At 42.8% G+C, this 22,500-nt stretch overlaps 1 protein-coding gene across 3 annotated transcripts in view; it reads right to left on the bottom strand.

Moving 5' to 3' along the window:
• The window catches only part of LOC131369886 (protein PHTF2-like), a 48,493-nt gene that overhangs the window by 1,302 nt on the left and 24,691 nt on the right, over window positions 1-22,500 (bottom strand). For 2 of the 3 annotated variants that reach the window (XM_058416789.1, XM_058416790.1), the window contains exons 3-18: window positions 20,941-20,997; window positions 15,917-15,986; window positions 14,343-14,501; window positions 13,867-14,032; window positions 12,859-13,020; window positions 10,820-11,018; window positions 10,427-10,600; window positions 9,340-9,561; window positions 6,842-6,970; window positions 6,460-6,732; window positions 6,195-6,326; window positions 5,935-6,021; window positions 5,571-5,726; window positions 2,566-2,661; window positions 2,149-2,274; window positions 1-379 (exon numbers count right to left, since the gene is read on the bottom strand). The exon at window positions 1-379 is cut by the window's left edge and continues 1,302 nt beyond it. In XM_058416789.1, the coding sequence (XP_058272772.1) occupies window positions 359-379; window positions 2,149-2,274; window positions 2,566-2,661; window positions 5,571-5,726; window positions 5,935-6,021; window positions 6,195-6,326; window positions 6,460-6,732; window positions 6,842-6,970; window positions 9,340-9,561; window positions 10,427-10,600; window positions 10,820-11,018; window positions 12,859-13,020; window positions 13,867-14,032; window positions 14,343-14,501; window positions 15,917-15,986; window positions 20,941-20,997 (2,229 nt within the window). In that variant the 3' untranslated portion in view covers window positions 1-358. The remainder of the gene's footprint in view (window positions 380-2,148; window positions 2,275-2,565; window positions 2,662-5,570; window positions 5,727-5,934; window positions 6,022-6,194; window positions 6,327-6,459; window positions 6,733-6,841; window positions 6,971-9,339; window positions 9,562-10,426; window positions 10,601-10,819; window positions 11,019-12,858; window positions 13,021-13,866; window positions 14,033-14,342; window positions 14,502-15,916; window positions 15,987-20,940; window positions 20,998-22,500) is intronic. The other variant, XM_058416791.1, reaches the window with a different exon arrangement.

Raw genomic sequence — 22,500 nt, 5'->3', positions numbered from 1 at the left:
CTGCTGTATCTGAGGCACACACATCACATGCTCATGACCCCGTAAAATAAATAATTTTGTGCCACATGTTTACAAATACATATACAAAACACACACACACAGATATATACATATATAGTAAATTCCTAAGGAAGCATTGATACTGTAACATTGACATTCCAATAGCAGCTAAATGTCTGAGGACTCCCAAAAAAAAACCCACAGTAAAATAAAAGTCTCTCGTCCAGCTGAAGTGCCAGAGCTCTGAGAGATCAGAGGGAGAAGGGCTAAAAGTCTGTCGTTTTTCCCAGTTAAGAGGAAGCTCCGTGCAGGTGCCCCTGTGCACTGCGTCTCTGTGAGGGCTGCAGACCGCTCAGTGTCATGACTTGATCTTCCAGAGCTGCAGACACACAGAACACAATGAGAATAAATAACTGATCAACTGATCATCAATCTATCAACAATACAACTACACTGATCAAAAAAATGAAAGGAAAACCCGTCAGATCTCAGTGGGGAAAAATATGCTGGATATCTACACTGATCTGGACTGGGTAATGTGTTAGGAATGAAAGGATGCAAAATGGTTTAATGGAAATGAAAATTACCCTACAGAGGGCTGAATTCAGAAAAACTGATGCAGCAGGCTCGTCCATTCTGCTGAAATTTCATTGCAGCAACTCAAACTGGTACTCAGTAGTGTGTATGGCCCCCACGTTGCTTCTATTGAGACGGTGGATGCTGTCCTGAGGTCCCAGATCTGGACCAGGACATCACTGAGCTCCTGGACAGTCTGAGGCGTCAGATGGACCGAAACAATGTCCCAGAGGTGTTCTATTGGATTTAGGTCAGTATCAGTTTAATGATATTAATTCCTTCATCCTCCAGGAACTGCCTGCATACTCTCACCACATGAGGCCGGGCAATGTCGTGAACCAGGAGGAACCCAGGACCCACTGCACCAGTGTAGGGTCTGACAATGGGATTTCATCCTGATACCTAATGGCAGTCAGGGTGCCATTGTCTAGTCTGTAGAGGTCTGTGTGTCCCTCCATGGATACTCCTCCCCAGACCATCACTGACCCACCACCAACGCGTCATGTTGAACGTTCTCCATGGCTTCTCCAGACCCTTTCACGTCTGTCACATGTGCTCAGGGTGAACCTGCTCTCATCTGTGAAAAGCACAGGGTTCCAGTGGCAGACCTGCCCATTCTGGTGTTCAATGGCAAATGCCAATCGAGCTCCACAGTGCCGGGCAGTAAGCACAGGGCCCACTAGAGGACATTGGGCCCTCAGGCCACCATCATGAAGTCTGTTTCTGATAGTTTGGTCAGAGACATTCACACCAGTGGCCGACTGGAGGTCATTTTGTAGGGCTCTGGCAGTGATCATCCTGTTCCTCCTTGCACAAAGGAGCAGATACCGGTCCTGCTGATGGGTTAAGGACCTTCTACTGCCCTGTCCAGCTCTCCTAGAGTAACTGTCTCCTGGAATCTCCTCCATGCTCTTGAGACTGTGCTGGGAGACACTGGCAATGGCAAGAGACAACCTTCTGGCAATGGCATGTATTTATGTGCCATCCTGAAGGATTTGGACTGCTGTGCATCCTCTGTAGGGTCCAGGTATCGCCTCATGCTACCAGTAGTGACACTGACCCTAGCCAAGTGCAAAACTAGTGAAAAACGAAAAATCTAGTGCACATGTTCATTTCATTAACCCCAAAGCAAATGAAACTGATCAACTACCCCCTCTGCTACTGAACTGACCACATCAATATCCCAGGAGTTTCACTGACTTGATGCTATTCTCTGATTAAAAAGTGTTCCTTTAATTTTTTTTGTGCAGTATATTATGGTTTGTGAAATATGCACAAATTGTTCTTATGCTGATACAAAATGAAATAAACGCTGCAGATCTTTAGTGATGATTAACTCAGGTCACTTAGAGAGAGAGAGAGAGAGAGAGAGAGCTTTTTCTCTCTCTCTCTCTCTCTTCCAGAGAGCACAGTCTAGTTCTGCTCTTTACTCTGTGGCACTCAGGATTTGATCTCATGATCCCGCTGAAGCTGCAGTTCATATGTATGATATCAATTTTATTTCTTCTTTTTTTATAACAAGAATTTATGAGAAGTTTCATCATTAGTGATTCTCGACACACAGACACTCACTTTCACGTTGAAGCCCAGCAGGTCGCTGATGACCCCTGACACCGCAGACAGGATCACCACCTGTGTAATGCTGTACAGGAGAGGGTTCATGGTGAGGCCATACAGCCTGAACGGAGTATCCAGTTCCTGATAGAGAGGGGGGGAGGGAGAGAGAGAGAGAGAGAGGGGGGGGGGGGGAGAGGGGGGGGGGAGGGAGAAAGAGAGAGAAAGAGAGAGAGAGAGAGGGGGGGAGAGAGAGAGAGGGAAGGGAAGGTGTTAAATTTTATATCATTAGTTTTGTGTATTTAAGAGTAAACCTCGTCACAAAGCAGTAGACTGACGCCTGAGCCATTAGTCCACTCTGATCTTATTGAACACTTTAAATAAGTATAATTAAGTGAAGCTTGGGACAGAAAGAGACTAGAGATGAAGCAGCACCTTCAGCAGTTTGGTGGCCAGCTTGAGAACGTTGTTGACGAGCGTCAGCTCTTCTTTCTTGTTTGGTTTCTTTTCCATTTTCAAGTACAGATTAATCTGAACAATAAGAAAAGAGCAGAGTGATTAGGAACTGATTACAACAGAGTACATCAACTACAGCGTGGTTTAGTGTAGAAATGTGTAGAGATGTTTCAGTGTGCATGAACACACTCTATAATTAAACACAGGACAGGAAATGTGGCGTCATGTGAAGGCCAAGTACTAAAAAAAAAAGTGTGTGCGCATGTGTTTTTGTGTGTGTGTCAATGTATGTGTGTGCGTGTGTGCGTGCATGTACGTGTGTGTGTGAATGCGTGTGTGTACATGTATGTATGTGTGTGTGTATGTGTGTGCGTGTGTATGCGTGTGTGTGTGTATGTGTGTGTATGTGTATGCGTGTGTATGCATGTGTGTGTGTGCGTGTGTGATGTGTGCGTGTGTGTATGTGTGTGCATGTGTGATGTGTGTGTGATGTGTGCGTGTGTGTGTGTGTGTGCGCATGTGTGTGTGTGTGATGTGTGCGCATGTGTGTGTGTGTGATGTGTGCGTGTGTGTGTGTGTATGCGTATATGTGTATGTGTGATGTGTGCGCGTGTATGCGTATATGTGTGTGTGTGATGTGTGCGCATGTGTATGTGTGATGTGTGCGCGTGTGTATGCGTATGTGTGTGATGTGTGCGCGTGTGTATGCGTATGTGTGTGTGATGTGTGCGCGTGTGTATGTGTATGTGTGTGTGATGTGTGCGCGTGTGTATGCGTATGTGTGTGATGTGTGCGCGTGTATGCGTATGTGTGTGATGTGTGTGTATGTGTGATGTGTGCGCGTGTGTATGCGTATGTGTGTGTGATGTGTGCGCATGTGTATGCGTATGTGTGTGTGTGTGATGTGTGTGTATGTGTGATGTGTGCGCGTGTGTATGCGTATGTGTGTGTGATGTGTGCGCATGTGTATGCGTATGTGTGTGATGTGTGTGTATGTGTGATGTGTGCGCGTGTGTATGCGTATGTGTGTGTGATGTGTGCGCGTGTGTATGCGCATGTGTGTGATGTGTGTGTGTGTATGTGTGTATGCGTGTGTGATGTGTGCGCGTGTGTATGCGTATGTGTGTGTGATGTGTGCGCGTGTGTATGCGTATGTGTGTGTGTGTGATGTGTGCGTGTGTGTATGCGTGTGTGATGTGTGTGTGTGTGTGATGTGTGTGTGTGTATGTGTGTATGCGTGTGTGATGTGTGTGTGTGTGTGATGTGTGTGTGTGTATGTGTGTATGCGTGTGTGATGTGTGTGTGTGTATGTGTGTATGCGTGTGTGTGTGTGTGATGTGTGCGTGTGTGTATGCGTGTGTGATGTGTGTGTGTGTGTGATGTGTGTGTGTATGTGTGTATGCGTGTGTGATGTGTGTGCGTGTGTATGCGTATGTGTGTGTGATGTGTGCGCGTGTGTATGCGTATGTGTGTGTGTGTGATGTGTGTGTGTGTATGTGTGTATGCGTGTGTGATGTGTGTGTGTGTGTGATGTGTGTGTGTGTATGTGTGTATGCGTGTGTGATGTGTGTGTGTGTGTGATGTGTGTGTGTGTATGTGTGTATGCGTGTGTGATGTGTGATGTGTGTGTGTGTATGTGTGTATGCGTGTGTGTGTGTGTGTGATGTGTGTGTGTGTGATGTGTGCGTGTGTGTATGCGTGTGTGATGTGTGTGTGTGTGTGATGTGTGTGTGTGTATGTGTGTATGCGTGTGTGATGTGTGTGTGTGTGTGATGTGTGTGTGTGTATGTGTGTATGCGTGTGTGTGTGTGTGTGATGTGTGCGTGTGTGTATGCGTGTGTGATGTGTGTGTGTGTGTGATGTGTGTGTTTGTATGTGTGTATGCGTGTGTGATGTGTGTGTGTGTGTGATGTGTGTGTGTGTATGTGTGTATGCGTGTGTGATGTGTGTGTGTGTGTGATGTGTGTGTGTGTATGTGTGTATGCGTGTGTGTGTGTGTGTGATGTGTGTGTGTATGTGTGTATGCGTGTGTGTGTGTGTGTGTGATGTGTGCGTGTGTGTATGCGTGTGTGATGTGTGTGTGTGTGTGATGTGTGTGTTTGTATGTGTGTATGCGTGTGTGAGGTGTGTGTGTGTGTGGTGTGTGTGTGTGTGTGTGTGTATGCGTGTGTGATGTGTGTGTGTGTGTGTGATGTGTGTGTGTGTATGTGTGTATGCGTGTGTGTGTGTGTGTGATGTGTGCGTGTGTGTATGCGTGTGTGATGTGTGTGTGTGTGTGATGTGTGTGTGTGTATGTGTGTATGCGTGTGTGATGTGTGTGCGTGTGTGATGTGTGTGTGTGTATGTGTGTATGCGTGTGTGTGTGTGTGTGATGTGTGCGTGTGTGTATGCGTGTGTGATGTGTGTGTGTGTGTGATGTGTGTGTTTGTATGTGTGTATGCGTGTGTGATGTGTGTGTGTGTGTGATGTGTGTGTGTGTATGTGTGTATGCGTGTGTGATGTGTGTGCGTGTGTGATGTGTGTGTGTGTATGTGTGTATGCGTGTGTGTGTGTGTGATGTGTGTGTGTGTGTGTGTGATGTGTGTGTGTGTGTGATGTGTGTGTGTGTATGTGTGTATGCGTGTGTGATGTGTGTGTGTGTGTGATGTGTGTGTGTGTATGTGTGTATGCGTGTGTGATGTGTGTGTGTGTGATGTGTGTGTGTGTATGTGTGTATGCGTGTGTGTGTGTGTGTGATGTGTGCGTGTGTGTATGCGTGTGTGATGTGTGTGTGTGTGTGTGTGATGTGTGCGTGTGTGTATGCGTGTGTGATGTGTGTGTGTGTGTGTGATGTGTGTGTGATGTGTGTGTATGCGTGTGTGATGTGTGTGTGTGTGTGTGTGATGTGTGCGTGTGTGTATGCGTGTGTGATGTGTGTGTGTGTGTGATGTGTGTGTGTGTGTGATGTGTGTGTGTGATGTGTGTGCGTGTGTGATGTGACACACCTGCTCGGTCAGTAGGATGGAGGTGTTGCTGTACTTCTTGCTGGTCTCAGAGCCCAGTGTGACGAAGCGCAGTAGGAAGAGTGAGAGGGAAAAGGACCAGATCACCAGCTCCCAGTTATAGTGGAAATCCAGAAATGTCTCATGCACATGCAGCAACTGCAGATCAAATACAGGATATTAGAACTATAAAAAGATTTATGTAAACAAGAATGACCATCACCGAGCATTGTACTCCATTCTCCTGCAGGTATAACTGACCCTGCTTACTGGACATTACTGTCTTCTTAAAAACACATTAGCCTTCTTCCAGTTAGAGACACGAGCTACTGTGTCATACATTTAGAGTGAAAATGTTTATGCACACCTGAGCACAACAGATAAAAACCACGGAGAGAGTGAGGAGGAAGGCAGAGGAAACAATGACGTCCACTGAACGCTGGGGACCACGTCTCTGTATTACACATACACACACACACACACACAGAAGGCGAGAAGGGATTACACAAGTAGGATGTTATTAAATATTATTTAAAAATGTTATTAAAATTTTAAAGACACATTATTTCCTATTTCTTTATTTATTAGGAATATAGAGTATATAGATATATACTGTTCCTCTAATACCTTCAAGTAGGAGCGCAGAGAAAGCCACATCTTAATGTTCTGCACTTTCTTCAGGCGAAAGTGAGGTACCTCAGACTTCCTGGCTCTGCGTGCTGAGGTAAGGTGACCAAAGAGCTTTGCAAAGAGCAGTCTCTGTAAGAAAAAAGGAAAATATCTGACTAAAAACAGCTTCCAGCCTCAGTTAAGTTTTTTTTAGAGCAGGGTATACAGTGCTAAGAAATATATAAAAAGATAGAAAGATATAAATGAATAAAGCATCTCACACCTGCTTGTACGTCCTTTCAGCCACGCTGAGCAGAAAGAAGAAGAGCCAGATGAGGCACACACGCACTACAAAGCTCACGGACACCATCGCGATCACCATGACATCAGACGAGGAGCCAAAGGCAATGGAGATCATCTCACTGGCCGAGAGAGAGGACAGCTGCTCTATGTCTTTGTTTTGGAAAAGTCTGTATGCAAACGGTGTGAGTCCCAGAGTCACAGCCACCAAGTTTCCAAAAATCTGGTAGCCAATGCCAGGAGTGTACAAATTCACCTTAATGGCAGAGACAAAAGATTCAGCAATCAGAAGGTTTCATATTTTTATTCATCGAGACAGGAAAACGTTAAGACGAGTGACCTACGAGCTTCAAAATCCCACTCACCCTGTTCATTATCATACCGCTGATTTCCAGCACTGACATGTCTGCCTTCTTACATTCATTTCCCTCCCATACAATGGCGCTCACACGCTCCAGCCCGGGGTTCGAGCTGTGCAGCCATGGAGCGTGGCCCTACAAAACACAGACAGAGAAAAGAGAACATCCTCAATAAGACTGCTGGGCTTTCAATCAGTTCTCACCTAATTATAATGAGACAGTCTGTCATTTGTCATCACCTGGAATCACAACAGCTTCATTACACACAATAATAAAACACTACACATATAATCATACCCACTCCACTGGGGGTTACAGTACAGGGTCAGGAGTGCATAATATCCTATATGGTTTTGCTCTTACTATGTTAACAGTGAATGTAAAAAGTCCTCAGTAACAGTAATGATATCATGTGCAGGGTTTTGAGTAATATTCTGCCTGAATTCAATACATTTTATAGTTTGACTGTCTGGGTTTCCAAAATAGATTAATGCAGTGATTGGATAAGGTAAAAGAAGTAAATTACCACAGCTGATATTTTCACAGCTCACAGCTCCATAACTCCATTAACTGGAACCTGCGTTCAGGTTTATTCTAGTTTAATTCCACAGCCCTCAGCATCTCTACCTGGATTTCTCTCAGTCTGTTTCGTGTCATTGTTTATTGTTATAAATGAAACTGAACTGATGAAGGGCGTTCCTGAACGGTTGGGACACAACACCTCAGCTCACACAAACAGAGGAGCTGGCACTGTGTGTGTATCGTGTATGGCTTTCTCAGGGACAGTCACCTCCCTGCACATGAGCTGAAGGAGTGACCTGAAGGAATGCTGAGTTTAGGCTCCAGCTAACAGAACAAACAGGACACTTTCATCTAATTAGGCTACACGTAAACACCATCCTTCCACAGTGACTGACCAGCAGTGACCTCACACACTCCCACATCCAGATTATATTTATTCCACAATTTTACCCTACAGCTTTAAAAAGAACCCACAATTACGCATTTTATTTACAGGATGAAGTTGTTGCTTCTTCACAAGACCTGCTAAACCTCAAGCTTCAACTAGATGTCTATAAATGATTTAAATGCAGTGGGAAAAACTGCGTGATCTCCAGATTAATCTCCAAAACATGGAAAACACCAGCAGTGGAATTACTGAAGCACCAGTGTGGAATAAGACCTCATCTAACTTCTAAATCATGAAGAAGACAGTAAAGTACGTCTTCATCAGGTGTGCTGCAGAAAATACACAATCTATAATGAAGAGTCTAGACTTAAACTATTTCACATGAGAAAGGTGTTTTTCTCTGTGGAAGCTGGACTTATTTGCATATGGAATGGAGCGGCACATGGGACCAAATATTATATGACATACTACACATTAATGTAGTTTAAAGATTTCACACTCACATATCTCTCCTTTATATTTTGAGCTCCTTTAAATCCTGAATAATGGTGTTACATTTTGCTTTGCTTACAATTTTTATTTAACTTACAAACTACTGATAGTGTAGTTTGTTTGAAAAAGTAAACCATGAGGCATGTAGAGAAGTCTGGGTGCAATAAATTTAAGGCATGGTCAAGAGTAGTTCCTCAGGCACTGCAGTAATTATCATACATCATAGCTTGAATTACTTGTTAAATCACTTTCATACGTGCGTGTGTGTACAGGTGTGTGTGTGTGTGTGTGTACAGGTGTGTGTGTGTGTGTGTATAGCTTAGTCACACACATGAATTGGTTGTTTTCACTGTTAGTTACAGCAGGCTTATAGTTTTTCCTCTTTTTATTAAGAGAAAATTACATTATGAAAATAATATTACAAAAATAAGAACAATCCTAACCCTGGAAGTTTACTGTGGCTAGTTTTACTTCTTCTTTGACATGCTCTAGACATGTTCACACATTGTGAGTGTTTACAGGAATTTTTATTTTATTGTGGCATAAAAAGATAGTGTCACCTCTAATAATGTAACAGGATATGGATTAAAAAAGAATCTGAGGTTATGAATCCATACCGATTCCCTCAGAGAGTGGAGTAATGACCTGAGAATGTTAACAGCTTGTACATTTCCACACATCTTTTCATATCTGCTGTGTGGGTGAATCCCCCTGTAGCCAGTGTCTCTACTTCAGTGCAGGATTAGCTAAAGCATGCTCTGCATAAAATGCTTAAAATGAGGACATTATGGCCTCCTGGACCCAGAAGGCATGTTTAAATGAGGAGTGTGAAGCCTCCAGTGTGCCAACTGGAGCAAATCCTGAGTAAAAACACTCTAGTGCACCCTAAAATAGAAAACGGCTAAAGAGAAGTAGAAATGTGTCATGGCTCCTACTGGCTATTTTAGAAACTTCTTAGATCTTAACTGGTTTATTAATGTTATCACTGAGCTCCATGTTGAGTTGTGGCTCTGAGGCTGAGTGTGTTACAGCTTGTGCACTTAGACTGTGACCGTAGATCGTATTCCGTCTCACAGTTGTGTAAATGATGATGGGGCAGTACCTGCAGGAAGGGGTCATCCCGGTATTCTTTTTTGGAAGCAGGGCAGACAGCAGACCCCTCCCCCTCTGTCTCGCTGGTGCAGGAGGAGCGGCACTCTGCACAGTGCAGGAAATCCTCCCACAACAAATCCTCCGTCTCCGACTCGTGTCGAGTGCTCTCCGAGTCCTGAGTGCGCAGGCTGGAACAGCGGGAGCTACAGCTCGTGCCTGACTTGGGCATCTCCTGGGAAGAAGAATAAAAAAAGAACATTAGCTTTTTTTAAATGTCCATTTCATCAATCCCTGGCTCCAGAAAGAGAGTTCTTTGTATCCAAAATAATTTTTTTAAGAAGGTTTAACTTGTCTATAGAGTCTATAGAGGCAATAATCTCAGGACACACAAGATCCGATCAAAGCTGGTCAAGACCAAGAGAACCAAGGCTATCCAGTTCACTAGTAAAGTGTATAAGATTCCCAGATCAATGTGTAATGGTTTATACTGTTACAGGAAATGTCGACATAATCAAGAAGACTTGACACTGGACTGTGACTCCAAAATCACTGACTTCACTTCGACTCAACCTCTCTGAATCAACTATTCTTACTAGCATGCTAAGTATCTACCTTTTGAGTTTAATGTTGAAACAGTGAAGAAATAGTTTCCATCACCAGAGCTGAACATTTTTCATCATGAATCGCAAAAAGTCCTTAAGAAGCTTCACACCTTCTTCTAATAAACCTGCTCTATGAACAGAAGAAACCTGCACCAAATGTTACTGTAGGGGGAAAATTACTGAGGGATCACTGGAGCAGAAAGGAAAAAGTTTACACGAGTCTTTTTGTTGTAAAACACTCCCAGATGGTCTGCTGGATGGGGGTGTCGTAGTAGACCTCTGTCCCAGTAAACTTCAGTATCATGGAGTATGTCTTTAATCCACCATTTAAAAACAAAACACACAGCAGTACAGCGAGACAGGCAGCACTCCAGACTACACTGACCAGGGACTAATCAACTGTTAAACAACCAAAACTACCTCATTTTCACACAACCATCAATATATATATATATATATGTGTGTGTGTGTGTGTGTGTGTGTGTGTGTGTGTACCTCCGCAGCTGTATAGTGTTTTTTGTAGTGGTGGGTTTTTCTGTTGCGCAGTGTGCAGTCACTGTTCATGCGCTCCACACCCCTGCGGAGGGTGCTGTAGTTTTCAGGGTCTTCTTCACTGGATGCCTCGTCAGACATGTTCTCTACGTTGTGCAAGTTGCACTCCTGTATGCACTGAAAAAACAAAAAATAAAGCTACACTGTGTGGACAGACGAGTGTGTATCACACAGCCTGCTACATTACATCTTCAGACTGATCATGAAGCATGTGTCCATGTCTGAGAAAAACACTGATAGAATGTGCAACCAGACCTTTTCTACATTACCAGGATGAACAAGATGGATCTTTATTATGTGGACTGAGAACACTGAAAGCAGGAACAGGAAATGTACCTTAGTGCTGGGAGACAGGAGTTTATTTCGGGACTGTGGTCCGCTCCAACCCAGCTCCTCAGAGCGCAGCAGGTCACAGTGAGGCTCGTGGAGCTGCAGCCTCTCCTCACTGCTCTTGCTGGTGACACGGCCATCCAGTGACACGTATCCATTATCCGTCTCTGTGGACTTATCAATGGATAGCTTGAATTTCTTAGACCTGCAAAACAAAAAGCGTAATGGGAAAGGTTCGAATACAGAGGATCAACCATGCATGCATCTCATTCTCAGTCAGAACGAGTCTGAACCAGCCCAACCTCACAGGAAGCTAGAGGCACTGTGCTACAGTTCCTGCGCTGCACACTAGGGGTGTGACAGAATGTAATTATCTCAAACTGTTTAGGGCTCCAAAGATTCATATCTGTGTACAGTTAAAACTGGAAGAGGGTGTGGTCTACACCAGGAGAAGCTTTTAAGTTTGGCAATTTTGATGGGCAGGAAAACACTGAACCTACAGGCTCAAAATAAATAACATCAGCTACATCTGGCAGTAGACATCTAATAATATTTTCTCTGACATCAGTTTTTAGGCTTCACACCATGCTATCAGAATACAGCTGGGACTCTGGAGAACAGCTGCAAATCCACATGAGGCATTCTAATCTGGATTCTAACGCATGGATGATTATCCGAGAAGACTTTCTATTAATAATGATGGAGAATGCTCACTTAAAAATGACAAAAAATGATCATATCTGTTTTACAATTTTTATAAGAGTAAATAAATAATGATTGTGGGAGAGCCTGCAGAAAGATGCTGCCCTGAGCACTGCGAGCAGTCGGTCATTCTGAGCAGTCAGAATTATATAGAGTAACAGCTCAGTAGATTACTATACATTTCTTTTCATTGAAATGGAGTATGGGAGAAAGAGGGATTCACATTGGAGCTCAGTAAGGCAGTGTTAAGTCAGGGTAAAACCCATTAGGGTGTCTATTTAAATTATCATGTTAATGAACTTCTATGCCCTGTCAGCAGGGTTGCCAGGTTCAGTGTATTACAGATATATACTGCAAACCACTGGCAACTCGTTTCCCCCGAAAAGAAATAAAGGAATTTTGCCTGTCTTTATCTGAGCTGGAACATTTTGGTGGAAATTCTGCTGAAACCTGGCAACCCTCACCATAAGCTTTCATTTCAATTTTCATTAAAAATAAAAATCTTGTGCAACTTTGTTCGTTTGTTTATTTCATGTTGTGGGATCTGTATCTGTATTGTGGAAAGCTATATATTTATAGCATTATTTGTTCAGTTTGGATAATTTATCCGTTTTCTGTTCCACCCCTAGTGCAGACACTACACCATACTCCTCTACATTACTCATACAGAAAGTCTCAGCATTAAGGCACTAGACTCTAACATGATGCTCTGTGCTGTGATAACAGATTAATACTAACACATGGGTCTAGAACAGCTGGGCCAGTCCGTGTTAGATCAGCTAAGGTCAGGACGTCTCAGTTCTTGGACACAATACCACACATTGTGACACTGTGTGTTCAGTGTATGAGATATTAGTAGAGCTTATGTTCTGTTTGTAGATATTTAGTTGTAAAAAGAAACTTAAAGCTGTTTCACTGCAGCAGAATTTTCTTTTTTCATGACTTCTGAAATTTCTGGTATTAAATATAATTACAAATATTTCATGTTCCTTTGATTCAATTAACAGTTAAGCGTTGCCAGTTCTTTACGTGTTCTTTACTGTGGTTCTTTACTATTGTGGTGACTCCAAGATCTGAGAGCAGAAGTGTTAAGCCAGAGCGTTTTTAAAAGGAGTGCCCCAGCTGTAACCAAGAAACAGAAAGCAGCTGCAAAATCTCCTTTTCCTCTAGAGTGAAAAGTTTTCAATGAAAGCTTGAGATAATTTAATTCAGTTTCTTACATCAAGGTTCAATTAACAATCTGACAAAAACAAATCTAAAAATGAACAACTCATGACATGACGGACAAGAGATGTTGCAGCCATGCAGACATAACATGTAATCTTAAAGGGTAAAATACACACCCCGGTTTAAAGACATTATGCCAGAAATCTCTGAAGAAAGCACCGAGACTGTGAGTGGTGGCAGAGCCCGGGAGGAGCGGTGCCCCTTCCTGTGTGTTATCAGTAGTGCTAGAGCCATCGCCTTCCCTATGCACCTCCAAGTGTGCTGCCTTCCTTAACTTCCTTTAGTGAAAAACATTAAAAGCGTAAAGCGCTTAGAAAGAGAACTCCAAACAGAATCACTTCAGAAACAAAATAAAGAACGCTTTTAATAGATTTTGAGGAGAAATAGTGCTAAAGTAGTGATGATAGCAGCAGGGAGTATTAGTTGCGGTCCTGGCATTCACTCAGTAACAAATTAGGCTGAAAATCTCAGAAAAAGTTCTAGATAAAGAACATCATCTGATTTTTCTACAAATGAGCATCACACATCCAGAAGCTGATTATAATCTCAAGTTATTTTAACATGGTTGACATGTATTCATGAGGCATTACGTTTATTTGGCATAATACTGCTTAATTTCACATGCACTTTAGCTACAGAATAGTTGTGATCGTATCTGTAAACTGCAGCATGTGTGAGCTCTAATCTGTTTTGCATTTTTCTGGGTGATAAACATCATGTGGAAGCCAGACATCGGCTTCTCCTGACTGGAACAGGAATAGGATTCATGTGGAGAAACTGGTGCATTAAAAAAAGGCCCTTTAACAGTGTCATGTCTGTTCCTCTCCACTTCTAATCTGCTGTACATTTCTCACACAGCATAGAGCAATTTTCTCACAGTGGTCAGAAAATTGTGCAGCAGGTACCACACAGGCCAGGCTGGATATGCTACATGCTACAGAAATACCAGTCACCTTTCACCCCACACAGGAAATGAGTGGCTAACCCAGGTCACATGACACAAACGTCTAGCACCAGCATGGGAACAGGGGTTTAGCCAACACATTTCTTTAGAGACACTACGAGCATGAGACAGATACAGAGAAAAGACGGACAGTCAATGCAGAGTGGTCCGTCCTGCCCACCTTCTCCTCTTGGTCGTGGCGTTGGGAGCAGGTTTTGGTGTGCGTGTGGATACGATCTGGCAGTGCACAGTGCCCAGAAGCAGCATGAGCCAGAAAGCCCCAAACACCTCAGTTACTGGGATGTCATGGGGATGTGAGATGCTAAAAAACAACACTGTCGCAAGCGCTGAAACACAGGGAAGGAGGGAAACAGAGTCAGTACGATTCAAAACTACAGAATTATTTATGATATCATTTATACATGAACATGCATATAATATTACTAATATTACTAGTATTAATAATACTGTACTTATTCAGTACCAGGGTTAGGCAACAGTTCACAGACTATGTTAGGAACAAATATTCTCCTGTTTTAATGAAATATACAACGCAATACTCAGCACTCCAGATAAATGAGCAGTGGAGAGTGTTAGAGAGCTCGTGCTCAGCTGTGTATCTGCTTCATGTTTCTGTAGCTGTAGTGGAGCACTGACCTTGGAGCAGGTAAAGGGAGAGCAGCAGCAGAAAGATGGTTCTGGAGGTCACCTGAATCCACCATTTGAAGAAAAAGGGGAAGAGAACAACCCGCACTATTCCCTTCCGTGCTAGAGATGTCCATGGGCTTTCGGGCTTGGCTTTGGCAAAAGCAGAGCCTTGAAAATGTAAAAGAGTGAAACCTTATTTCCATGTCTATTTGTATACTTTAAAAAACAGCACTATTATTATTATTATTTTACTCCTAAAACCACAGTAAATCATTTCATTATTACTGTACTATAGTGTCAGGACTAATGACAGTGACATCATAACAATAATAATAACAATAATAATAATAAAACATATAGCTTCAAGGAAGAAATTTTGTTTCGTCTGTGTTTTGGTGTCCTGATGCTCTCCTCAAAATTCAACAAGTTCAAGGGAATCTTGTTCTGATGTGGATTGATTCAAAAGTGTTGAGCAATTTTACAAATGTGTTTATTATAGCACCACCTACAGGTGAATGTAGACAAAACGTCCTGTGAAGTCCTTCAGTTCTCTAGAGTTTGGAATGTCACAGAGATCCCACAATGCTCTGATTTATTTTTATAGATTTTTTTTTTTTTTTTTTTTTTGGGGGGGGGGTCTAATTTGCCAGAACATCAATGAACATCATGATCACTGGTTTGACCCAAAGAATAAGAGGACCAAAAGTATCAAAGAGTTCCTATGTACCCTCACTGCCCCTAATAAGAATTATTCAACACATTGAAGGTCACATAACAATGCAAAGGTCAAAGCTTAAATCTAGTAGAAATTAGACAGAGTAGACCAACTTCAGATTTTTAGGTGGGATTTAAATAAACCAGTGGAGTCCAGGTAACAGATATAGTTGAAAAGAGCTCCAGAATATGAGCACCCATGGCACTGAGACAGGAAGATGGGACTGCAGGTGTAAACCTCAGGAGTTTAGCCGCTGGGCTGCTGATCGGAAAAGACGCTCAGTAGAAAGATGAGAAAAACCCAATTTGCTGTCTGCTGAATGCCGTAAACGTAAGGGCCTCAGGAGTGACAATTCTAAGCTGTACTAGGACGAGGAGTCTGTCGGAGAAGTTCAAGAGATCAGAGATAACAGTGTCTGGTCGAGAACCAGCCTGACGAGACTCAGAGAGGTTACTGCAGTCAAGCTGCAATCAGCACGGTGCAGATACTCTCCATTCCAGCTTTATGGACTAAACTGCAGACAGGAAATGGGTCTGATGTGACTGAAGCTGGGGTCTAAAGCAGGATTTCTGAGAAGCTGGAACTGCAGCAGTTTTCAGGAAGAGGGTACGAGGATACAGAGATGAATTATAGGAAGAGTCAATTACTGCAGATATCAGGAGAAATGTTTGGCAGACAGGATTTGAGTAGACATGAGGGATACGGATCAAGTGGCAGATGAAAGACTTAGACGTCTGGATTAGCTGAGAAACATGGTTAACAGGTCTGAGTTTGAGGAATGAGATAAAAGCTGCTGATAAACAGAATCAGGTTCACATCTGTTCACATTACAGCATCCACACTGGAAAAGTTTCACATCTCTCCTCACCTCTCACCAGATCCACATCAATCAGGTCTGGCTTCACATGGCCGGTCTTCTTCGGTTTGTTCCTCAGGCCCTGAACAACAGAAGCTCAGATTAGACTCAGTGCAAACACTGTCAGAAAAACGTCTGGGTGCTTTACCACAGGGGGCCTGGTCACATTATCAGGTAAAAAACAAACCAGGTAGGGGAACTGCACGGGAAATGCATACACATAAGCCCTGCATACACACAGACACACACAGACACACACACACACACACACACGGGTAATTCTCACAAAATCCTCAGTATGCTGCATCAGTGACATTTTAAATGCTAAAACACTTGATTAAAATAATAAAATCAAAGCTTTAAAGAGCATTATTTTGTATTTATGCCATGCTTTTTCATTTTTAAAAAGAATTTAGATTCAAATTTTTATTTCCTCATGTACAAAACTTTTTAAGTTATTTGATCGTTTCTATCACCTACTATACATTTAGAAAAATCATTCTTGGATTTTCACATATAATGAGAATAAATAGGAGTCCCTGATAGATTGTTAGATGTTCTCACACTTTTCACCATGTTTAAATCTAATCATTGTCTGCAAGCTGTTTCGAAATAAAAAGATTATTTTTCTGTTCATTTTATTTTGCTCCATCACAGCGGTGACATTTTGTCCTACAATATAATATACATGACTATAGATTATTACTGAAAGGGGAAATGATTCAGATTTAGAAAAAGTATGTAATATCATGGTGCATTACATCATGCAGTGTGTGAGGAGCTACACCTCTTCTTCATATCAATCAGTGAGTTTAACTGTGTCCTGGATGTTGGTCTGAGTATTTTAGAAACTCCTGGGCTTTTCACACACAACACTTCCTGGAGTTTGAATCATGTGGAAAAACAAAACAAAAGAAAAGGTCCAGTGCAGCAGATCTGCAGGCTGAAACACCTTGCTGATAAAAGATCAGAGGAGAATGACCAGACCAGTTTCAGCTAACAGGAAGTCTACAGTAACCCAAATGACCACTCTGTATCTGGAAATTCTGACATTTCCAGAGAATTACCCACATATGTACACACACACACACACACACACAACAAAATCAGGTGGCTGATTTCCTCTAAGCACTGAGCTCTATCACACACTCTAGAGCTCTATGACAGAGCTCTCTCACACACTCTAGAGCTCTATCACACACTCTAGAGCTCTATGACAGAGCTCTCTCACACACTCTAGAGCTCTATCACACACTCTAGAGCTCTATGACAGAGCTCTCTCACACACTCTAGAGCTCTATCACACACTCTAGAGCTCTATCACACACTCTAGAGCTCTATGACAGAGCTCTATCACACACTCTAGAGCTCTATGACAGAGCTCTCTCACACACTCTAGAGCTCTATGACAGAGCTCTCTCTCACACTCTAGAGCTCTCTCACACACTCTAGAGCTCTCTCACACACTCTAGAGCTCTCTCACACACTCTAGAGCTCTATGACAGAGCTCTATCACACACTCTAGAGCTCTCTCACACACTCTAGAGCTCTCTCACACACTCTAGAGCTCTCTCACACACTCTAGAGCTCTATGACAGAGCTCTATCACACACTCTAGAGCTCTATGACAGAGCTCTATCACACTCTAGAGCTCTATGACAGAGCTCTATCACACACTCTAGAGCTCTATGACAGAGCTCTATCACACACTCTAGAGCTCTATGACAGAGCTCTATCACACACTCTAGAGCTCTATGACAGAGCTCTATCACACACTCAGCTGCAAATCACAGCTTTAATATTGATGCACTCTAATGTTATTGTTTCTATAGTAACAGCTCATTCACAGACACTCAAATGCTGGATGCTCCATATACACACATTAAACAACTGTGATTGAAATTGTTGAGATGATGAATATTTGCCGATAAATACACACATTACTATATATTTTACTGTATGAAGAGAATAACTGATGTTCTTACACTGGCAGAAGAAGCCTTTAAATCTAAAACTAAGAAAATATTTGTCCCAGTGAAGGGATGTGTATCTGTTTCGGCTAGGAGGCGCTAGTCATGCAGCAGAGTAAATTGACTTCTTTTCCATCTGGAGATTATCCAGTATGAGACAGAGCATCTCTCACTGCAAGCTCCTCCAACCACAAGCCAGTCAGGTGGTCAGTACACACACCAGTCCCTCAAACCACAAGACATGACTGTGAGTCCATTTCAACAAGCAAGTGAAGGCAGACACTGATAACACACACACACACACACACAGGTAATGGAATTTATTTATTTTTAATTCATCAGGTCATTACTAAATTGTTTCTTCCACAGAGAGGCAGAATACCAAATCTCAGCATGACATATTTGACATTTGCCTGTTCTGTATGACCACACCCCTAACTTTACATATGACCTTAGAATTTTTTCCTGTACAGGATTTTCATATTTCACACCATTTTCAAATCCATTATGAGTTCCAATAAATTCTGCTCTGGGTCTTATTGCATTATGTAAATATATTGTGTATAAATCTGACACTCTCCTGAGCAGTGTGACACCAATTCTGTCAACATAAGACAGTACTAGTTTACAAAAGGTCATTTTACATATTATGGAAACTAGTTAAAACTCTCTGGCCAGTGCAGCAGTATCACTCTTTACTCTGATTACTCTAAAATACATCTTCTCCAGGGTTTAAAACACTGTATTAAAATAATCTTGTGAGTAAATGATTTCTGTAGTAGAAGATGAGAAACCATCTGAGACAGAGCACTACAGACCTCTGATATCACACTGTAAGATCACTGAGCTTTCACTGGACATTTATCACAAAATAGGAATCAATCAGTAGATGTCTGTGGAGCAAAGAGGAAAAGTGAGGGTACTGTTTATTTTGTCGTGACAGTGAGAAGACCAGGGATCAGATAATGCACAGGACTTTGTCCATGTTTTACACCATCAGCTGTTTTAGATCTCTAGAGTTGAGTGTTGATAATATTGTAAGGCTGCTGTATTTGTAATGTATTTGCTTGTATGCTTTTTGACGTCTCGAATTAAAGACAAGAAAACAAAAAAATAAAAATCAATTAAACAAGAAAAAAAACCTTATAAGAGTAATGAATACTGCTTTCAAAGCCCTGCCCACTTTCCCAAATAAAGCACACCTTCACCAGGGACAGAAAACCCAATACATATAGGCTGGGTTAAAACACACTCCCTGGTACCAGTAAACAAATTTCCACCAGTTTAAGGCACAGAAAAAGTATGATCAGGACAAGATGTAGAGGCTCACAGCGTGCTGAAATTAAACCAGAGCAGCTATTTCAGGAAAACATTCATTTGATGTTGAGCCAAATGTCCAACCACAAGCAAAAGGCCTGTGTTATAAAAGATTACTCTGTTTAGAACAGCTTGTGCCCCAGGGTTTGGTTTTAGTGGAAATTTGCTCTGTAGACTCCTGGCCATCAGTCTCTCCCAACACTGACCACTGATTTAATCAACTGACAATGCAAACCTCAGACACACACTCAGGAAATGCTTATTTTTGCAGTATAGAAATTGTACTATATCTAAATCATACATCAGATTCTGTAGATTGTTAAACCCCCTAGTAAATACAGGACTATTATTTTAGGTGTGGCATGGCAGGACTTTTTGGGGAAAGCATCTTCTCCCTCATTTTTCTCAAACTCATCAGTTTGTTTTAATATTGTGTAATGTTCATCTAGAGTGTGTTTCAGTACTCACTTAATCCAGTCTGCTTATCTCATTCACACACACACACACACACACACACACACGCAACCCAAAACCACACAGAAAGGCACTCGGGTGTGTTAAAAATGCAAGACTAGTGTGGATGACCAGGAGGCAGGCAATCACATGGTACAGCCCAAACACAGTGATGATGGGAGGAGCCTGTGCTGCTGTACTCACCAGTGTAATGAACTGCTCAGAGTCAGAGTGGTGGAGAAGAAGGGGAAAGGTTTAAACTGAAAAAAGAAAGGGTACTGATGGCACACAGTCAGTGCACAGCTGAATGCTGACACATATACACTCTCTCACACACACACACTCACACACACACACGCACTCACACACACACACACTCACACACACACGCACTCACACACACGCACACACTCACACACACACACGCACTCACACACACACACGCACTCACACACACACACACGCACTCACACACACGCACACACGCACTCACACACACGCACACACGCACTCTCACACACACACGCACACACACGCACTCTCACACACACGCACACACACACACACTCACACACACACGCACTCACACACACACGCACTCACACACACACGCACTCACACACACACGCACTCACACACACACGCACTCACACACACGCACGCACTCACACACACGCACACACGCGCGCACTCACACACACGCACGCACTCACACACACGCACGCACGCACACACGCGCGCACTCGCACACACACACGCACTCGCACACACGCACGCACTCACACACACGCGCGCACTCACACACGCACTCACACTCACACACACACACACACACGCACGCACACACACTCACACTCACACACACGCACGCACTCACACGAACGCACGCACACACACACACGCACGCACACGCACACACGCACGCACACACACTCACACACGCACTCACACACACACTCACACACACGCACGCACTCACACTCACACACACACACGCACGCACACACACTCACACACGCACTCACACACACACTCACACACACGCACGCACTCACACGAACGCACGCACACACACACACGCACGCACGCACACGCACGCACGCACGCACACACGCGCACGCACACACACACACACACACGCACTCACACACACACACACGCGCTCACACACACACACACACACAGTCATGGTCCACAGGAAGCAGGCCTTGATATGTGCACAAGAAAAGAAAAAAAATGCAGAGAGCTAACTGAACATGATGAAGGGAAGAGAGAGCGATGAGTAAAATGTTGTACCTTGATTTCTCTTTGTTCCACAGACTTCTCCCAAATCTGCTGGTCATACGCACCAATCTGAAAGAGGAAAACACACACAGATGATCAGGCTGAATCCAAGAACATCCCATGAGTATTAATATGGTGTCTTAAACAGTGCATTTTTAAGAAAACAATTATTAAAAAGCACTTTTTTATCACTTCTCCAGCCCAAGGATTTTAACATCAGCTGGAATTATAATGCAGTTTAGGTCTAAATGAAATGTCCTCCCTCTTCACCAATTAGTTCACATGGAAGATCCATACACAAGCTGATCTCTGCCTCATCACTGCCCTTTTCAGGCATCAGAAGATCACAGAACGGCGAAAACGTTCTCAGAGCCTCTGAAAAAGGTTGATGTATTGCGTAAAAGCATGAGAGGAAAGTTAATCAGGGAAGAGTGGCTGAGCTCGGGCTCGGGTTTCCTGCTGCTGGAGGTGTTTGCTTCAATCCTTCTTTGCTTTCATAAAGGAAGCGAGGCGGTGTGAGTGAAGTGACTGGGGCAGGTGAAGGAGGAGAGAGCGGCGTGTTGAGCAGTGTTCTGGGGTGTCGTTTGCACACTCGTGCACAGCAATGGAAAAGTCTGCATCATTCATGAGCTGACTTCCAAGCTTCATCAAACATGCAGCACTAAAAAAAAAAGCAGCGTCTAGGTCAGGCCACACTAGCCAAACAAATGAGCCTTATGTAAATAGTTTATTTAAAGTAAAGTGCTTAAAGTATTTTTAATGCATTCTTTTCTAAATCTTATCTCTTATATCTGAAATGCTTTGTATTAGATAATGCCCTGTGTTTGGATATATTTAAATAAATATTGTATTTGTTTAATGTTCCTCATTAGCACCATCTCCCTTTAAATATAAAACTCTCTCGATTAAAGAGTGTGAAAGATTACTCACGCCTGAGCGGAGCGGAGCGCAGAGGCTTGAGAATATACTGCATGAGGCAACAAAAACCACACACAGAGAACTAATATTTATTTAGACAGTAATGCAGCAGAACCAGTTTATTTGGTCCATCGGCATGTAACGTCACCGTGAAACAAAGCTGGTGATAGCAGGAGAGCCCGAGAAATATCGGCCCAAACATGTTCTTTACACAAACGGCGTCTAAACTGAACAATCAGTTAATAAAACAGACAGTAAAACACTGCTGCTATATTCTCCACAGTCTCACCATCAGCCCTGCGCTCTCACATCACACACAAACACACACACTTTCACCTCACACTGCCGTTTACTGTCAAATACACTTCATAAGCCGTTTTTACAGCCTGAAGCTCGAGGCTAATAATAAGCCATGATAAAAGCAGACGGTGCTTTAACTCAGAGTGATAAAGTGGACGGTTATGTAAAAATGAATTACACCTTTATTAAACCACACAATATAGTGTTACAGATAAGTGCACATTAATGAATACAGGCAGACTAAACATGATGAAAATATTATAATCTGTTCATAAATAATACAGTGAGGTTTTATTAATGTTATGGGTTTAATCATACTTCAAATCTTTCGACTAGCAAAGTACTCAGCTCTTG

This window comes from Hemibagrus wyckioides, linkage group LG19 (genome assembly GCF_019097595.1).
Source record: "Hemibagrus wyckioides isolate EC202008001 linkage group LG19, SWU_Hwy_1.0, whole genome shotgun sequence".
Taxonomy (NCBI): domain Eukaryota; kingdom Metazoa; phylum Chordata; class Actinopteri; order Siluriformes; family Bagridae; genus Hemibagrus; species Hemibagrus wyckioides.
Note: the sequence above shows the minus strand (reverse complement) of the source record. Positions and strands in the feature narration are given on the sequence as shown.